Source organism: Anthonomus grandis (genome assembly GCF_022605725.1).
Source record: "Anthonomus grandis grandis chromosome 1 unlocalized genomic scaffold, icAntGran1.3 Chromosome103, whole genome shotgun sequence".
In the NCBI taxonomy this organism is placed as follows: Eukaryota; Metazoa; Arthropoda; class Insecta; order Coleoptera; family Curculionidae; genus Anthonomus; species Anthonomus grandis.
Window position 1 is genome coordinate 42,855 of NW_026088425.1, and position 16,425 is coordinate 59,279.

Consider the following 16,425-nt stretch of genomic DNA (forward strand, 5'->3'; position numbering starts at 1 on the left):
GTCCAATAGGAATCACTTAAAACCTACCATTAACTTAAAAACTAACAATAAATATTTTGAGGTTAAAACTACGAAAGGGGGAGGGGGAGAGTGTGTTTTCTGGACGATCACATTAAGCCAAAAAAATAAAAAAATCCGGGGAGCCACACTACGGATATTGTTTACACGCTCGCGCATTATAGGCATTTGTTTTTTTGTTCCATATAAAAAATCCTTAAAATTACTCGTTTATACTTTACATTATGAGATGGATTAACATACACATGAACGCTTCGAGAATGTTAATACTTATACGATAATAGTTATTGTAAAAACTATACAAAAAAAAAACGGGTAAGTCTGCGGGTTAGGGTAAGTCGATTACCTTCTATTCAGTTCTGTTTTGATTGCTACAAAAGAGAGAGAGAACATTTAAAACGTGATACCAACTAGGATACCAATAAAAACTTACCATCTAAAATATCCTGCTTCATTTTCGCGATTTCCTTCTTCACCTCCTTGACTATCTCGTTCTTCAGGCTCTCCATCTCCGTCGGACCAATGGACATCGCTACTTCCGTTAAGCCGTTCACTTTCAAAATGGTTTCCTCGGATGCGGAACCGAACCGTTTCCGGGCAGCCTTCGGTGAATCGGAACCGCTGAATTTTGAAGTGTTACTCGGTAGGGTGTGCGTCTTTTCCCACATTGCCGCCTTTTTGTCTTCCTCGTCCTTGTCTGGTACCTTGAAAGTATATAGGGAGGTCGGTTAGGTCTCGCTCTACAAGATTCGTCCCGAGGAAGGTTCTCGTAAACCCAATACTTTCCGAGAAAATTGTCTGTTTTTGAGTGGTCAATTGCGCGAGAAGGTTTTTGACAAATATCTCGGGTTCTATGGGTGATATCAAAAAAATTATAGGGAGCTATTTGGTAGGCCTGGTCATTCTCTACAAGAAAAGTCATAACAATTTTTCTTATAAACCTAATACTTTTCGAGAAAATGTGACTTTTAGGGGTCGCCACTTGAACTGTCGAGCAGGTTTTTCCTAAACTGCCCAAAACTCCTCAGATGTATCAGAAAAATTATGACGGAATAAGATGAACTAGGCCTTTGTCGACAAAAGTCGTCTCAAGCATGTTTCTCGTAAACCCAATACTTTTCGAGAAAACTCTTAGTTTTCGAGTGACCGATTGCGCAAGAAGGTTTTTGACAAATATCTCGGGTTCTATGGGTGATATCAAAAAAATTATAGGAAGCTATTTGGTAGGCTTGATCATTCCCTACAAGAATAGTCATAGCAATTTTTCTCATAAACCTAATACTTTTCGAGAAATTTTGGCTTTTAGGGGTCGCCACTTGAACTGTCGAGCAGGTTTTTCCTAAACTGCTCAAAACTCTTTAGCTCTATCAGAAAAATTATGACGGAATAAGATGAACTAGGCCTTTGTCGACAAAAGTCATCTCAAGCATGGTTCTCGTAAACCCAATACTTTTCGAGAAAACTCTTAGTTTTCGAGTGACTGATTGGGCAAGAAGGTTTTTGCCAAATATCTCGGGTTCTATCGGTGATATCAAAAAAATTATAGGGAGCTATTTGGTAGGCCTGGTCATTCTCTACAAGAATAGTCACAGCAATTTTTCTCATAAACCTAATACTTTTCGAGAAAATGTGCCTTTTAGGGGTCGCCACTTGAACTGTCGAGCAGGTTTTTCCTAAACTGCTCAAAACCCTTTAGCTCTATCAGAAAAATTATGACGGATTAAGATGAACTAGTCCCTTGTCGACAAAAGTCTACTCAAGCATGTTTCTCGTAAACCCAATACTTTTCGAGAAAACCCTTAGTTTTCGAGTGACCGATTGGGCAAGAATGTTTTTGCCAAATATCTCAGATTCTATGGGTGATTTAAAAAAAATTATAGGGACCTATTTGGTAGGCCTGGTCATTCTCTACAAGAATAGTCATAGCAATTTTTTTCATAAACCTAATACTTTTCGAGAAATTTTGACTTTTAGGGGTCGCCACTTGAACTGTCGAGCAGGTTTTTCTTAAACTGCTCAAAACCCTTTAGCTGTATCAGAAAAATTATGACGGAATAAGATGAACTAGGCCTTTGTCGACAAAAGTCGTCTCAAGCATATTTCTCGTAAACCCTATACTTTTCGAGAAATCTCTCAATTTTCGACTGGCTGATTGGGCAAGAATGTTTTTGCCAAATATCTCGTGTTTTATGGGTAATATCAAAAAAATTATAGGGAGCTATTTGGTAGGCCTGATCATTCTCTACAAGAATCGTCATAGCAATTTTTCTCATAAACCTAATACTTTTCGAGAAATTTTGACTTTTAGGGGTCGCCACTTGAACTGTCAAGCAGATTTTTCCTTAATTGCTCAAAACTCTTTAGCTCTATCAGAAAAATTATGACGGATTAAGATGAACTAGGCCTTTGTCGACAAAAGTCGTCTCAAGCATATTTCTCGTAAACCCAATACTTTTCGAGAAAACTCTTAGTTTTTGAGTGGCTGATTGGGCAAGAAGGTTTTTGCCAAATATCTCGGGTTCTATGAGTAATATCAAAAAAATTATAGGGAGCTATTTGGTAGGCTTAATCATTCTATACAAAAATGATTCTAACAGTTTTTCTTGTAAATCTAATACTTTTCGAGAAATTTTGACTTTTAGGGGTCGCCACTTGAACTGTCGAGCAGGTTTTTCCTAAACTGCACAAAACTCTTTAGCTGTATCAGAAAAATTATGACGGAATAAGATGAACTAGGCCTTTGTCGACAAAAGTCGTCTCAAGCATGTTTCTCGTAAACCCAATACTTTTCGAGAAAACTCTTAGTTTTCGAGTGGCTGATTGGGCGAGGTGGTTTTTGACAAATATCTGGGTTCCTATTGGTCACACGAAAAAAATTATAGAGACCTTAAAGGTAGCATAGAGCCTTCTCTTCAAGATTCCAAAAGCATTTTTCTCGTACCTCCAACCGTTCTCGAGAAATCCTCAAACTTGTGACTGGTACTTACCTTCTTCTCGACGGCCGCCCTTCTCCTGGCCAACGTCTTGGCCATCTCGTCCATCATCGAGGCCATACTGTTACCGCCGCCTCTGCCCAAAGTACCATAATTGCTGCTGCCTCCGCTGCTGGTGGACGAGCCGCTATTTTCAGTCGGTTGTGTGGTATTCTTCAAAAAAAAATTAACAACAAAATCACCCTGAAAACTGCAATTTCCAGTCTTAGTCTTACCGTCTTGTTCCGTTTCAATTTCGCATTTTGTAACTGGGCGGCCAAAGAGTTCGCCTCGCCACCGTCGCTGCTCTGACTACGGGACATCATCGGGGGCGGCGGCGGGGGCGGCGGACCCGCCACCGGAGCGGGAGTAGGGGGAGCGGGAGGTCCCGGGGGCGGCGGAGGTGCGGGCGGCGCGCTTACCTACGAAGTAGATTTGTAATAATAGTCGCGACGTTTTATGAGGAAATGACCGAATTCGCACACGAATCGTTGATTAGAGTTTATCTTTTGTTTGCCCAGATGTAGTTCCGAGAAGGCTTAGTCAGTCATTGGTAATTTTGCTTCTGTGATTGTCACTCAACAAAATTTGCAATAACTTCTGTTCTATTATAGCTAGAAAGATGATTTAAACAGTGTTGGGTGGTGAAAGGTTAAGGCTACATATAGTATCTCTACAATTTTTTTGAGAAATTATTAGTTTTTGAGATATCCCTAAAAGTTGCGTCTGACAGTCTGTTCTCCGATTGTCTCGTAGCAAAATTTCCAGTAACTTCTTTTCTATTATAGTTAGAAAGATGATTTAAACAGTGTTGGGTGGGCAAAGGTTAAGGCTACATATAGTCTCTCTACACTTTTTTTGAGAAATTATTAGTTTTTGAGATATCCCTAAAAGTTGGGTCCGACAGTCTGTTCTCCGTTTGTCTCGTAACAAAATTTCTAGTAGCTTCTTTTCTATTATATCTAGAAAGATGATTTAAACAGTGTTGAGTGGGCAAAGGTTAAGGCTACATATAGTATCTCCACACTTTTTTTGAGAAATTATTAGTTTTTGAGATATCCCCAAAAGTTGGGTCCGACAGTCTGTTCTCCGATTGTCTCGTAACAAAATTTGCAGTAACTTCTTGTCTATTATAGCTAGAAAGATGATTTAAACAGTGTTGGGTGGTGAAAGGTTAAGGCTACATATAGTCTTTCTACACTTTTTTTGAGAAATTATTAGTTTTTGAGATATCCCTAAAAGTTGGGTCCGACAGTCTGTTCTCCGATTGTCTTGTAACAAAATTTCCAGTAACTTCTTGTCTATTAGAGCTAGAAAGATGACTTAAGCAGTGTTGGGTGGGCAAAAGTTAAGACTACATATAGTGTTTCTACACTTTTTTTGAGAAATTATTAGTTTTTGAGATATCCCTAAAAGTTGGGTCCGACAGTCTGTTCTCCGATTGTCTCGTAACAAACTTTCCAGTAATTTTTTTTCTATTATAGTTAGAAAGATGATTTAAACAGTGTTGGGTAGGCAAAAGCTAAGGCTACATATAGTCTCTCTACACTTTTTTTGAGAAATTATTAGTTTTTGAGATATCCCTAAAAGTTGCGTCTGACAGTCTGTTCTCCGATTGTCTCGTAACAAAATTTGCAGTAACTTTTTTTCTATTATAGCTAGAAAGATAATTTAAACAGTGTTGGGTGGGCAAAGGTTAAGGCTACATATAGTCTCTCTACAATTTTTTTGAGAAATTATTAGTTTTTGAGATATTCCTAAAAGTTGGGTCCGACAGTCTGTTGTCCGATTGTCTCGTAACAAAATTTGTAGTAACTTATTGTCTGTTATAGCTAGAAAGATGATTTAAACAGTGTTGTGTGGGCAAAAGTTATGGCTACATAAAGTATCTCCACACTTTTTTTGAGAAATTATTAGTTTTTGAGATATCCCCAAAAGTTGGGTCCGACAGTCTGTTCTCCGATTGTCTCGGTAACAAAATTTGCAGTAACTTCTTTTCTATTATAGCTAGAAAAATGATTTAAACAGTGTTGGGTGGGCAAAGGTTAAGGCTACATATAGTCTCTACACTTTTTTTGAGAAATTATTAGTTTTTGAGATATCCCTAAAAGTTGGGTCCGACAGTGTGTTCTCCGATTGTCTCGTAACAAAATTTGCAGTAACTTCTTTTCTATTATAGTTAGAAAGATGATTTAAACAGTGTTGAGTGGGCAAAGGTTAAGGCTACATATAGTCTCTCTACACTTTTTTTGAGAAATTATTAGTTTTTGAGATATCCCAAAAAGTTGGGCCTGACAGTCTCTTCTCTGATTGTCCCTTAACAAAATTTGTAGTAACTTCTTTTCTATTATAGCTAGAAAGATGATTTAAACAGTGTTGGGTGAGCAAAGGTTAAGGCTACATATAGTCTCTCTACACTTTTTTTGAGAAATTATTAGTTTTTGAGATATCCCTAAAAGTTGGGTCCGACAGTCTGTTTTCCAATTGTCTCGTAACAAAATTTGCAGTAACTTCTTGTCTATTATAGCTAGAAAGATGATTTAAACAGTGTTGGGTGGGCAAAGGTTAAGGCTACATATAGTATCTTTACACTTTTTTTGAAAAATTATTAGTTTTTGAGATATCCCTAAAAGTTGGGTCCGACAGTCTGTTGTCCGATTGTCTCGTAACAAAATTTGCAGTAACTTCTTTTCTATTATAGCTAGAAAGATGATTTAAACAGTGTTGGATGGGCAAAGGTTAAGGCTACATATAGTCTCTCTACACTTTTTTTGAGAAATTATTAGTTTTTGAGATATCCTCAAAAGTTGGGCCCGACAGTCTTTTCTCCGATTGTCTCGTAACAAAATTTCCAGTAACTTCTTTTCTATTATAGCTAGAAAGATGATTTAAACAGTGTTGGGTGAGCAAAGGTTAAGGCTACATATAGTCTCTCTACACTTTTTTTGAGAAATTATTAGTTTTTGAGATATCCCTAAAAGTTGGGTCCGACAGTCTGTTTTCCAATTGTCTCGTAACAAAATTTGCAGTAACTTCTTGTCTATTATAGCTAGAAAGATGATTTAAACAGTGTTGGGTGGGCAAAGGTTAAGGCTACATATAGTATCTTTACACTTTTTTTGAGAAATTATTAGTTTTTGAGATATCCCTAAAAGTTGGGTCCGACAGTCTGTTGTCCGATTGTCTCGTAACAAAATTTGCAGTAACTTCTTTTCTATTATAGCTAGAAAGATGATTTAAACAGTGTTGGATGGACAAAGGTTAAGGCTACATATAGTCTCTCTACACTTTTTTTGAGAAATTATTAGTTTTTGAGATATCCCTAAAAGTTGGGTCCGACAGTCTGTTCTCCGATTGTCTTGTAACAAAATTTCCAGTAACTTCTTGTCTATTAGAGCTAGAAAGATGACTTAAGCAGTGTTGGGTGGGCAAAAGTTAAGACTACATATAGTGTTTCTACACTTTTTTTGAGAAATTATTAGTTTTTGAGATATCCCTAAAAGTTGGGTCCGACAGTCTGTTCTCCGATTGTCTCGTAACAAACTTTCCAGTAATTTTTTTTCTATTATAGTTAGAAAGATGATTTAAACAGTGTTGGGTAGGCAAAAGCTAAGGCTACATATAGTCTCTCTACACTTTTTTTGAGAAATTATTAGTTTTTGAGATATCCCTAAAAGTTGCGTCTGACAGTCTGTTCTCCGATTGTCTCGTAACAAAATTTGCAGTAACTTTTTTTCTATTATAGCTAGAAAGATAATTTAAACAGTGTTGGGTGGGCAAAGGTTAAGGCTACATATAGTCTCTCTACAATTTTTTTGAGAAATTATTAGTTTTTGAGATATTCCTAAAAGTTGGGTCCGACAGTCTGTTGTCCGATTGTCTCGTAACAAAATTTGTAGTAACTTATTGTCTGTTATAGCTAGAAAGATGATTTAAACAGTGTTGTGTGGGCAAAAGTTATGGCTACATAAAGTATCTCCACACTTTTTTTGAGAAATTATTAGTTTTTGAGATATCCCCAAAAGTTGGGTCCGACAGTCTGTTCTCCGATTGTCTCGGTAACAAAATTTGCAGTAACTTCTTTTCTATTATAGCTAGAAAAATGATTTAAACAGTGTTGGGTGGGCAAAGGTTAAGGCTACATATAGTCTCTACACTTTTTTTGAGAAATTATTAGTTTTTGAGATATCCTCAAAAGTTGGGCCCGACAGTCTGTTCTCCGATTGTCTCGTAACAAAATTTCCAGTAACTTCTTTTCTATTATAGCTAGAAAGATGATTTAAACAGTGTTGGGTGAGCAAAGGTTAAGGCTACATATAGTCTCTCTACACTTTTTTTGAGAAATTATTAGTTTTTGAGATATCCCTAAAAGTTGGGTCCGACAGTCTGTTTTCCAATTGTCTCGTAACAAAATTTGCAGTAACTTCTTGTCTATTATAGCTAGAAAGATGATTTAAACAGTGTTGGGTGGGCAAAGGTTAAGGCTACATATAGTATCTTTACACTTTTTTTGAAAAATTATTAGTTTTTGAGATATCCCTAAAAGTTGGGTCCGACAGTCTGTTGTCCGATTGTCTCGTAACAAAATTTGCAGTAACTTCTTTTCTATTATAGCTAGAAAGATGATTTAAACAGTGTTGGATGGGCAAAGGTTAAGGCTACATATAGTCTCTCTACACTTTTTTTGAGAAATTATTAGTTTTTGAGATATCCTCAAAAGTTGGGCCCGACAGTCTTTTCTCCGATTGTCTCGTAACAAAATTTCCAGTAACTTCTTTTCTATTATAGCTAGAAAGATGATTTAAACAGTGTTGGGTGAGCAAAGGTTAAGGCTACATATAGTCTCTCTACACTTTTTTTGAGAAATTATTAGTTTTTGAGATATCCCTAAAAGTTGGGTCCGACAGTCTGTTTTCCAATTGTCTCGTAACAAAATTTGCAGTAACTTCTTGTCTATTATAGCTAGAAAGATGATTTAAACAGTGTTGGGTGGGCAAAGGTTAAGGCTACATATAGTATCTTTACACTTTTTTTGAGAAATTATTAGTTTTTGAGATATCCCTAAAAGTTGGGTCCGACAGTCTGTTCTCCGATTGTCTCGTAACAAAATTTGCAGTAACTTCTTTTCTATTATAGCTAGAAAGATGATTTAAACAGTGTTGGATGGACAAAGGTTAAGGCTACATATAGTCTCTCTACACTTTTTTTGAGAAATTATTAGTTTTTGAGATATACCCACAAGTTGGACCCGACAGTCTCTTCGCTGATTGTCCCTTAACAAAATTTTCAATAACTTTTTTTCTATTGTAGTCAGGAAAATGATTTAAACACTGTTGGGTGGGGAAAGGTTGAGGGTACATTTCATGTCTTCACACTTTTTTTGAGAAATCACTAGTTTTTGAGATACCCCCGAAAATTAAACCCGACAGTTTGGTTACTTACGGTTCTTGTGTGTCCGGTTTGGGGCGGCGATACGGGACTGTGGGCGACGGCCGCCGCCGCCATCATCATCATGCCGGGCATGGCGGGCGGCGCGGGCACGTTACTCTGCTGGGGCGTCATCGGCGAGGTGGGCTGGGGCGACAAAAGGGCGGCCGATATCCGTCGCTCCTGGATCATGGCCACGTCCTCCCTGGTCATGGTCCGGTAGCCCATGTCCTCGTCGTACTGCTGATGGCCGCCCATCTGGACCATCGAGTGCTGCGGCGGGATTCCGTGCGGGGGTACGGGCGGTTGCGGAGGCTGTTGGGGCGGCATTTGGTTTTGGTGTGCGGGTACCGGAGGCGGCTGTTGTTGTTGTTGCTGCTGTTGCTGGGGTTGGGGCGATTGTTGCTGCTGCTGCTGCTGGATGGAGGAGGGAGGGGCGTATTGCGAGGGTGGAGGTCCCGGTTGACGCACGATGTTGCTTAGCACCTGTTAAACCATCGCGGGTTTAACTCGCTTAGGGCACGCCCTAAAGTTAACTTACCTCCAAGGAGTGAAACATGGCGCGGGCGAAACAGTCCGCGTCATCTTTGGAGCTAAAATTCAAACCGTAGACTTGTTTGTTGTCCCTCCATTGGTGGAAGGTCGCGGTCGCCTGGTTGTACTTCAGTCCCTTTAAGATCGCGCAATTGATCACGACCTCGTGGTCCTGCAGTTTCCTGCCCACGACCCTGAAGGTCTGGTGGATCTGGTGCTGGTAGATGTGGACCTTGGAGAGGCCCGAGGAGGTACCCGACGGTACCCATTTCTTGTTGACGTCATCGTAGATCATAACCGACGCCCTCGCGCTCGCTATTGACGTTTCGCTATGGAAAAGTTACTTATTAGGGCTTCCGTGGACAACCGAGATTTTATACGTGCAATCGCATACATCTAATTGACGCTAATAAGCACATTTAACGCAATAAATTACGAATTAACTCTATTAAAGAGATGCGGGGAAGCGCCGACCATCTGACGACACCACTGGTTTTCCATGGTCAAATCTGGGTTAAACCACGAGTTTTTCTTGAGAAATCCACGTTTTATATGGCGCAATTCTGTTTGCTTAGGAATCACTTTATCTCGCTACTGTTTACTCAACAATAATCCCAATAAAAACGTAACAAAAGTCTAAAGGGGAACTTTGACCTTACTTTGCCCAGTACTCCTTCCACTCCCTGTCCATTCCGGAGTCGTTCACGTAACTTTGAGGTCTACTGTTCACGTAACTTCGCAAATCGTCCAACTCGCAATAGATTTCGTTGGTTAATTGATCGAACATTTTATCGATATCGTTGTTGTTATCCATTGTTTTACTGTTTTTAAACAATCAAACAGTATAGGTTTCGGTATCCTCGTCGCACTCGCACATCCGTAATGTTTTTGACCGTGATTTCGTAGGAACGCGGCACACGCTGATGACTGACTACGACCATGGCGAAACTTTTAAATCGTTTGTTATCATTTATTCCAGTATTTAATCTGTTATTTGGCAGTGGCGTAGCACGAGGAGACGTGCGAGGTGGGATAGTAATTGAACCCGCCTATGGTCTAGTATCGGTTTTACCGCGCAAACTTCAGTTTTGATTGGGAGTTTTATTTGTTTCAAGTAGATGAAGGTTCAGGCTACATTTTGTGTATTTACAGTTTTTTTGAAAAATTATTAGATTTTGAGATACATCCAAAAGTTGGGCCCGACAGTATTTTCTCCGAGTGTCCCTTAACAAAAATTGTAGTAACTTTTTTCTATTATAGCTAGGAAGATGATTTAAATAGCGTTGGGTGGACAAAGGTTAAAGGTACATATAGTGTCTCTACACTTTTTTTGAGAAATCATTAGTTTTTGAGATATCCCAAAAAGTTAGGCCCGACAGTCTCTTCTCTGATTGCCCCTTAACAAAATTTGTAGTAACTTCTTTTCTATTATAGCTAGGAAGATGATTTAAATGGTGTTGGGTGGGCAATGTTCAAGGGTACATATAGTGTCTCTGCACTTTTTTTGAGAAATTATTAGTTTTTGAGATATCGCCAAAAGTTGGGCCCGACAGTCTCTTCTCTGATTGTCCCTTAACCAAATTTGTAGTATCTTTTTTTCTATTATAGCTAGGAACATGATTCAAACAGCATTGGATGGGCAATTGTTAAGGGTACATATAGTATCTCTACACTTTTTTTGAGAAATTCTTAGTTTTTGAGATATCGCCAAAAGTTGGGCTCGACAGTCTCTTCTCTGATTGTCCCTTAACAAAATTTGTAGTAACTTCTTTTCTATTGTTAGTAGGAAGATGATTTAAACAGTGTTGGGTGGGCAAAGGTTAAGGCTACATATAGTGTCTCTACACTTTTCTTGACAAATGATTAGTTTTTGAAATATCCCTAAAAGTTGAGCCCGACAGTCTCTTCTCTGATTGTCCCTTAATAAAATTGGTAGTAACTTCTTTTCTATTATAGCTAGGAAGATGATTTAAATAGTGTTGGGTGGGCAAAGGTTAAGGGTACGTACAGTGTCTCTACACTTTTTTTGAGAAACCATTAGTTTTTGAGATATCCCAAAAAGTTGGGCCCGACAGTCTCTTCTCTGATTGTCACTTAACAAAATTTGTAGTAACTTCTTTTCTATTGTAAGTAGGAAGATGATTTAAACACTGTTGGGTGGGCAAAGGTTAAGGGTACATATAGTGTCTCTACACTTTTTTTGAGAAATCATTAGTTTTTGAGATATCCCAAAAAGTTGGGCCCGACAGTCTCCTCTCTGATTGTACCTTAATAAAATTTGTAGTATCTTCTTTTCTATTATAGCTAGGAACATGATTCAAAGAGCATTGGGTGGGAAAGGGTTAAGGGTACATATAGTGTCTCTACACTTTTTTTGAGAAATTATTAGTTTTTTAGATATTCCAAAAAGTTGGGCCCGACAGTCTGTTCTCTGATTGTCTCTCAACAACATTTGCAATAACTTCTGTTCTATTGTAAGTAGGCAGATGATTTAAACACTGTTGGGTGTCGAAAGGTTAAGGCTACATATAGTCTCTCTACACTTTTTTTGAGAAATTATTAGTTTTTGAGATATCGCCAAAAGTTGGGCCCGACAGTCTCTTCTCTGATTGTCTCTCAACAACATTTGCAATAACTTCTATTCTATTGTAAGTAGGCAGATGATTTAAACACTGTTAGGTGGGCAAAGGTTAAGGGTACATATAATGTCTCTACACTTTTTTTTGAGAAATCATTAGTTTTTGAGATATCGTCAAAAGTTGGGCCCGACAGTCTCGTCTCTGAGTGTCACTTAACAAAATTTGTAGTAACTTCTTTTCTATTGCAAGTAGGAAGATGATTTAAACACTGTTGGGTGGTCAAAGGTTAAGGGTACATATAGTGTCTCTACACTTTTTTTGAGAAATCATTAGTTTTTGAGATCTCCCAAAAAGTTGGGCCCGACAGTCTCTTCTCTGATGGTCCCTTAACAAAATTTGTAGTAACTTCTGTTCTATTGTAAGTAGGAAGATGATTTAAACTTTGTTGGGTGGGCAAAGGTTAAGGGTACATATAGTGTCTCTACACTTTTTTTGAGAAATCATTAGTTTTTGAGATATCGTCAAAAGTTGGACCCGACAGTCTCCTCTCTGAGTGTCCCTTAACAAAATTTGTAGTAACTTTTTTTCTATTATAAGTAGGAAGATGATTTAAACACTTTTGGGTGGGCAAAGGTTAAGGGTACATATAGTGTCTCTACACTTTTTTTGAGAAATCATAAGTTTTTGAGATATCGTCAAAAGTTGGGCCCGACAGTCTCTTCTCTGATTGTCACTTGACAAAATTTGTAGTAACTTCTTTTCTATTACAGCTAAGAAGATGATTTAAACACTGTTGGGTGGGCAAAGGTTAAGGGTACATATAGTGTCTCAACACTTTTTTTGAGAAATTATTAGTTTTTGAGATATCGTCAAAAGTTGGACCCGACAGTCTCCTCTCTGAGTGTCCCTTAACAAAATTTGTAGTAACTTTTTTTCTATTATAAGTAGGAAGATGATTTAAACACTTTTGGGTGGGCAAAGGTTAAGGGTACATATAGTGTCTCTACACTTTTTTTGAGAAATCATAAGTTTTTGAGATATCGTCAAAAGTTGGGCCCGACAGTCTCTTCTCTGATTGTCACTTGACAAAATTTGTAGTAACTTCTTTTCTATTACAGCTAAGAAGATGATTTAAACACTGTTGGGTGGGCAAAGGTTAAGGGTACATATAGTGTCTCAACACTTTTTTTGAGAAATTATTAGTTTTTGAGATATCGCCAAAAGTTGGGCCCGACAGTCTCCTCTCTGAGTGTCCCTTAACAAAATTTGTAGTAACTTCTGTTCTATTGTAAGTAGGGAGATAATTTAAACACTGTTGGGTTGGCAAGGGTTAAGGGTACATATAGTGTCTCTACACTTTTTTTGAGAAATCATTAGTTTTTGAGATATCGTCAAAAGCTGTGCCCGACAGTCTCTTCTCTGATTGTCCCTTAACAAAATTTGTAGTATCTCCTTTTCTATTATAGCTAGGAACATGATTCAAACAGCATTGGATGGGCAAAGTTTAAGGGTACATATAATGTCTCTACACTTTTTTTGAGAAATCATTAGTTTTTGAGATATCCCAAAAAGTTGGACCCGACAGTCTCTTCTCTGATTGTCACTTAACAAAACTTGTAGTAACTTCTTTTCTTTTATAGCTAGGAAGATGACTTAAATAGTGTTGGGTGGGCAAAGTTTAAGGGTACATATAATGACTCTACACTTTTTTTGAGAAATCATTAGTTTTTGAGATATCCCATAAAGTTGGGCCCGACAGTCTCTTCTCTGATTGTCACTTGACAAAATTTGTAGTAACTTCTTTTCTATTACAGCTAAGAAGATGATTTAAACACTTTTGGGTGGGCAAAGGTTAAGGGTACATATAGTGTCTCAACACTTTTTTTGAGAAATTATTAGTTTTTGAGATATCGCCAAAAGTTGGGCCCGACAGTCTCCTCTCTGAGTGTCCCTTAACAAAATTTGTAGTAACTTCTGTTCTATTGTAAGTAGGGAGATGATTTAAACACTGTTGGGTTGGCAAGGGTTAAGGGTACATATAGTGTCTCTACACTTTTTTTGAGAAATCATTAGTTTTTGAGATATCATCAAAAGTTGGGCCCGACAGTCTCTTCTCTGATTGTCCCTTAACAAAATTTGTAGTAACTTCTTTTCTATTATAGCTTGGAACATGATTCAAAGAGCATTGGATGGGCAATTGTTAAGGGTACATATAGTGACTCTACACTTTTTTTGAGAAATTCTTAGTTTTTGAGATATCGCCAAAAGTTGGGCCCGACAGTCTCTTCTCTGATTGTCCCTTAACAAAATTTGTAGTAACTTCTTTTCTATTATAGCTAGACAGTTGATTTAAGCAGTGTTGGGTGGGCAAAGGTTAAGGGTACATATAGTGTCTCTACACTTTTTTTGAGAAATGATTAGTTTTTGACATATCCCAAAAAGTTGAGCCAGACAGTCTCTTCTCTGATTGTCTCTCAACATAATTTGCAATAACTTGTTTTCTATTGCACCTAGGAAGATGATTTAAACAGTGTTGGATAGGGAAAAGTTTGGGGCATCTAGAGTGCCTATACACTTTTTTTGAGACAACCTTAGCGGCCTGTAAAGACCTCTCATCGCCTCCGCCACTGTCAATGCCAATATAATCAATTAAACCGACACTGTTTTCCCTATATAAATCAATAAACTGATAATAGGCGGCTATTTAAGGCTCACCACGCGATTAAAAATGCGTGGTAACGAACCGAAACGTGTCGTTCGTATCTCAGGAAGCGGTCGTCTTATCAACGTTTCGTTTTGGGATTTTATACAATCGAGAGAACAGGAAACGTTGACGGATCCTCCTCACGGGCCAGCCGTTTTCAACTCGGTTTTAACGGATCACACCTCGCAGTTTCGAAGCAGGTAATTGACCCGAATTCTGATCGATATCTTTACACCCTGACCCACTTCGGGGAATGATGAGCCATATGGTCAAAAGTTTCTTTTACGCCTCCGTCTATATTAGATCTACCTGCAATAATGGCGCCAAAAAAGGTCGACTACAATATAAGCGACATGCATCAGGCCAAACATAATGAGGCATTCACGTCATTGACCCGAGAAATTGTACATCAATAAGTAATTATATACAGGATTTTTAAGAAACGTCAAAAGTGACAGCCACTGTCAAATGTATAGCAAAATGGCCGCCTCTATCATGTCTCCATGGCAACCGTATTGTTTCATACATAAACACAGACATTGAGACAGCTGTCAAGTTTTGTTTACTTTTTCAGCTGTCAATGTCATTTGTTTTAAATAAACATCCTGTATATAAGATGGAAACTACATAGGGCATAATGTACCTTCTGCGAACTTCTTGACTGGACGAGCTCATTTCGGAATAGCTGAAATGACAAAACAACAGCTGCAAAAAGTGTCAAATAAATAAACAAAATGCAGTCGTCGTTGTATAGCAGATGTTGTGCCTCTGTTTTTTTTTTTACATCAAGGTTAGTCATGGAAGTAACACACCCTGATCAATAAATAGGCAAAAAAAAAACAATTGAAGCAAAGACAAAAGAGGTGATGAGACCGCGTAACAAAACATTACTCGCAGCAGGCCGTGACAGATTTAAGAAACATCAATAAAAGAAAAAATTAATTGCACCTAATTTAATAAGGTGGTAGGGGGGGGGTGACTAAAGTAAAGCGGAAGCTGACGCATCCACGACACCCAAACAACTTCCCCCCCGGCGAATTTATTTAAATTATTAAATAATTCCGCATTTATCCGGTTGTTCTTCGAGCAACACCTACCTTGACATGTTCCTTGTTTTTTGATTAATAACGTAACCGGAAGTGGATCATCACGTCGCACCGATCACCGCGTCTAAAATTCGCCAAAAAAATCATTTGAAAACACACCGAACTCGGGGGTAAAGAAATTGCATTCGGGCAACAACATCGGTTTTTCCACCTACCACTACTACGGCGACGCCATTTTGGAATTCCCAGGCTTTGACAGATTGACTGACCATGCCCCGTTTCCTCGGACCAATCGCGTTTCGCGCAAACACTTCCGTCAAATAAACGTCAAAAAAATCAGGAAATTCAGGTCTTACCAAGGCACAATATTACACTAGAACAACGTGATTCACAATCAGACCTTCCCTGGTCATTTCCTCGTAAATAGTTCGTGTACTGGTGACGCCATCTTGCGGCCTCAAGCAATAGATTAACGACAAACGATCGAGTCACACACACAGTCTACTCTTCTTCCACGTATGGTTTAGTTCAGAGCGCCCTCTTCTAATCGTTGTTAGTAAGAATCACCATTGATCCTCTTTACGCCACCCCCCACCCCTTCTCTTGAAGTACAGTAGCGACCTCTCAGGTCGAATCGCGAAAATCCTCTGATTCATTGATTCTGTCGTTCTCTCTCTCATGTTGGATAGTGCCATCTGGTTTTCGCCGTCCCAAGCCACTTAAGTCACGTTGATTGAATATTTGGTCCAAATATTCAATCAACGCTCTGACCAATCAGAAGAGATTACGTCATCGAAGCGCTGTTGTCGTTCTGTGTTTTGACTATGGACGAGATTAATTTCCTAAATTTTCGCTGACTCTTGATGTTTGCCTCACTAGTGCGGTAAATGGTGAATGATTTTTCGAGGATTTTACCTAGTTAGGGTAAGTGTGTTTGCAACAGTGTATGATGCCCTACTCGGTCCGTCCCTGCTTTTATTTTTCGGCAACATATTTTAAAAAATATAGTACTTATAGATAATGCACCTCAATTCCTAGAATCGAACAATATAAATTTTATCATTAAAAAAAATGCTTATTGCATAAAACTGCAACAAGGCGTCTCCCCGTCAGTAGTCAAGTGTTTTAATTGCACAGGTAAATTT

At 38.4% G+C, this 16,425-nt stretch overlaps 2 protein-coding genes across 7 annotated transcripts in view; one reads left to right on the plus strand and one right to left on the minus strand.

Annotated features, from left to right (window-relative positions):
- The window catches only part of LOC126749369 (cyclic GMP-AMP synthase-like receptor), a 46,759-nt gene that overhangs the window by 5,276 nt on the left and 25,058 nt on the right, over positions 1–16,425 (plus strand). Inside the window, exon 1 of one of the 4 annotated variants that reach the window (XM_050459040.1) lies at positions 16,086–16,204. The exons of 2 other annotated variants lie outside the window; for them this stretch is intronic. The gene's annotated coding sequence lies outside the window, so the exon portion shown is untranslated. Of the gene's footprint in view, positions 1–16,085; positions 16,205–16,268; positions 16,418–16,425 lie in introns of those variants that run through there. One more of the 4 variants, XM_050459041.1, reaches the window with a different exon arrangement.
- On the minus strand, positions 215–15,494 carry LOC126749367 (protein enabled). 3 transcript variants are annotated; one of them, XM_050459037.1, is made up of 7 exons: positions 15,332–15,494; positions 8,959–9,280; positions 8,433–8,903; positions 3,227–3,412; positions 3,006–3,164; positions 452–722; positions 215–389 (listed from the first exon to the last, which is right to left on the minus strand). In XM_050459037.1, exons 1-7 carry the CDS (start codon positions 15,337–15,339, stop codon positions 361–363), a joined length of 1,446 nt encoding a protein of 481 aa, XP_050314994.1. In that variant the 5' UTR covers positions 15,340–15,494; the 3' UTR covers positions 215–360. The 3 variants fall into 3 exon arrangements, with proteins under 3 accessions (XP_050314994.1, XP_050314993.1, XP_050314992.1); XM_050459036.1 differs by lacking the exon at positions 15,332–15,494 and adding an exon at positions 14,878–14,924; XM_050459035.1 differs by lacking the exon at positions 15,332–15,494 and adding an exon at positions 9,611–9,825.

Coding starts and splice junctions, on each gene's coding strand:
- LOC126749367 (XM_050459035.1), bottom strand. CDS start 9,765: ATGGATAACAACAACGATATCGATAAAATGTTCGATCAATTAACCAAC. Junction 9,281..9,610: donor TGGAAGGAGTACTGGGCAAA/GTAAGGTCAAAG, acceptor ACTTTTCCATAG/CGAAACGTCAATAGCGAGCG. Junction 390..451: donor GAAGCAGGATATTTTAGATG/GTAAGTTTTTAT, acceptor TCTCTTTTGTAG/CAATCAAAACAGAACTGAAT.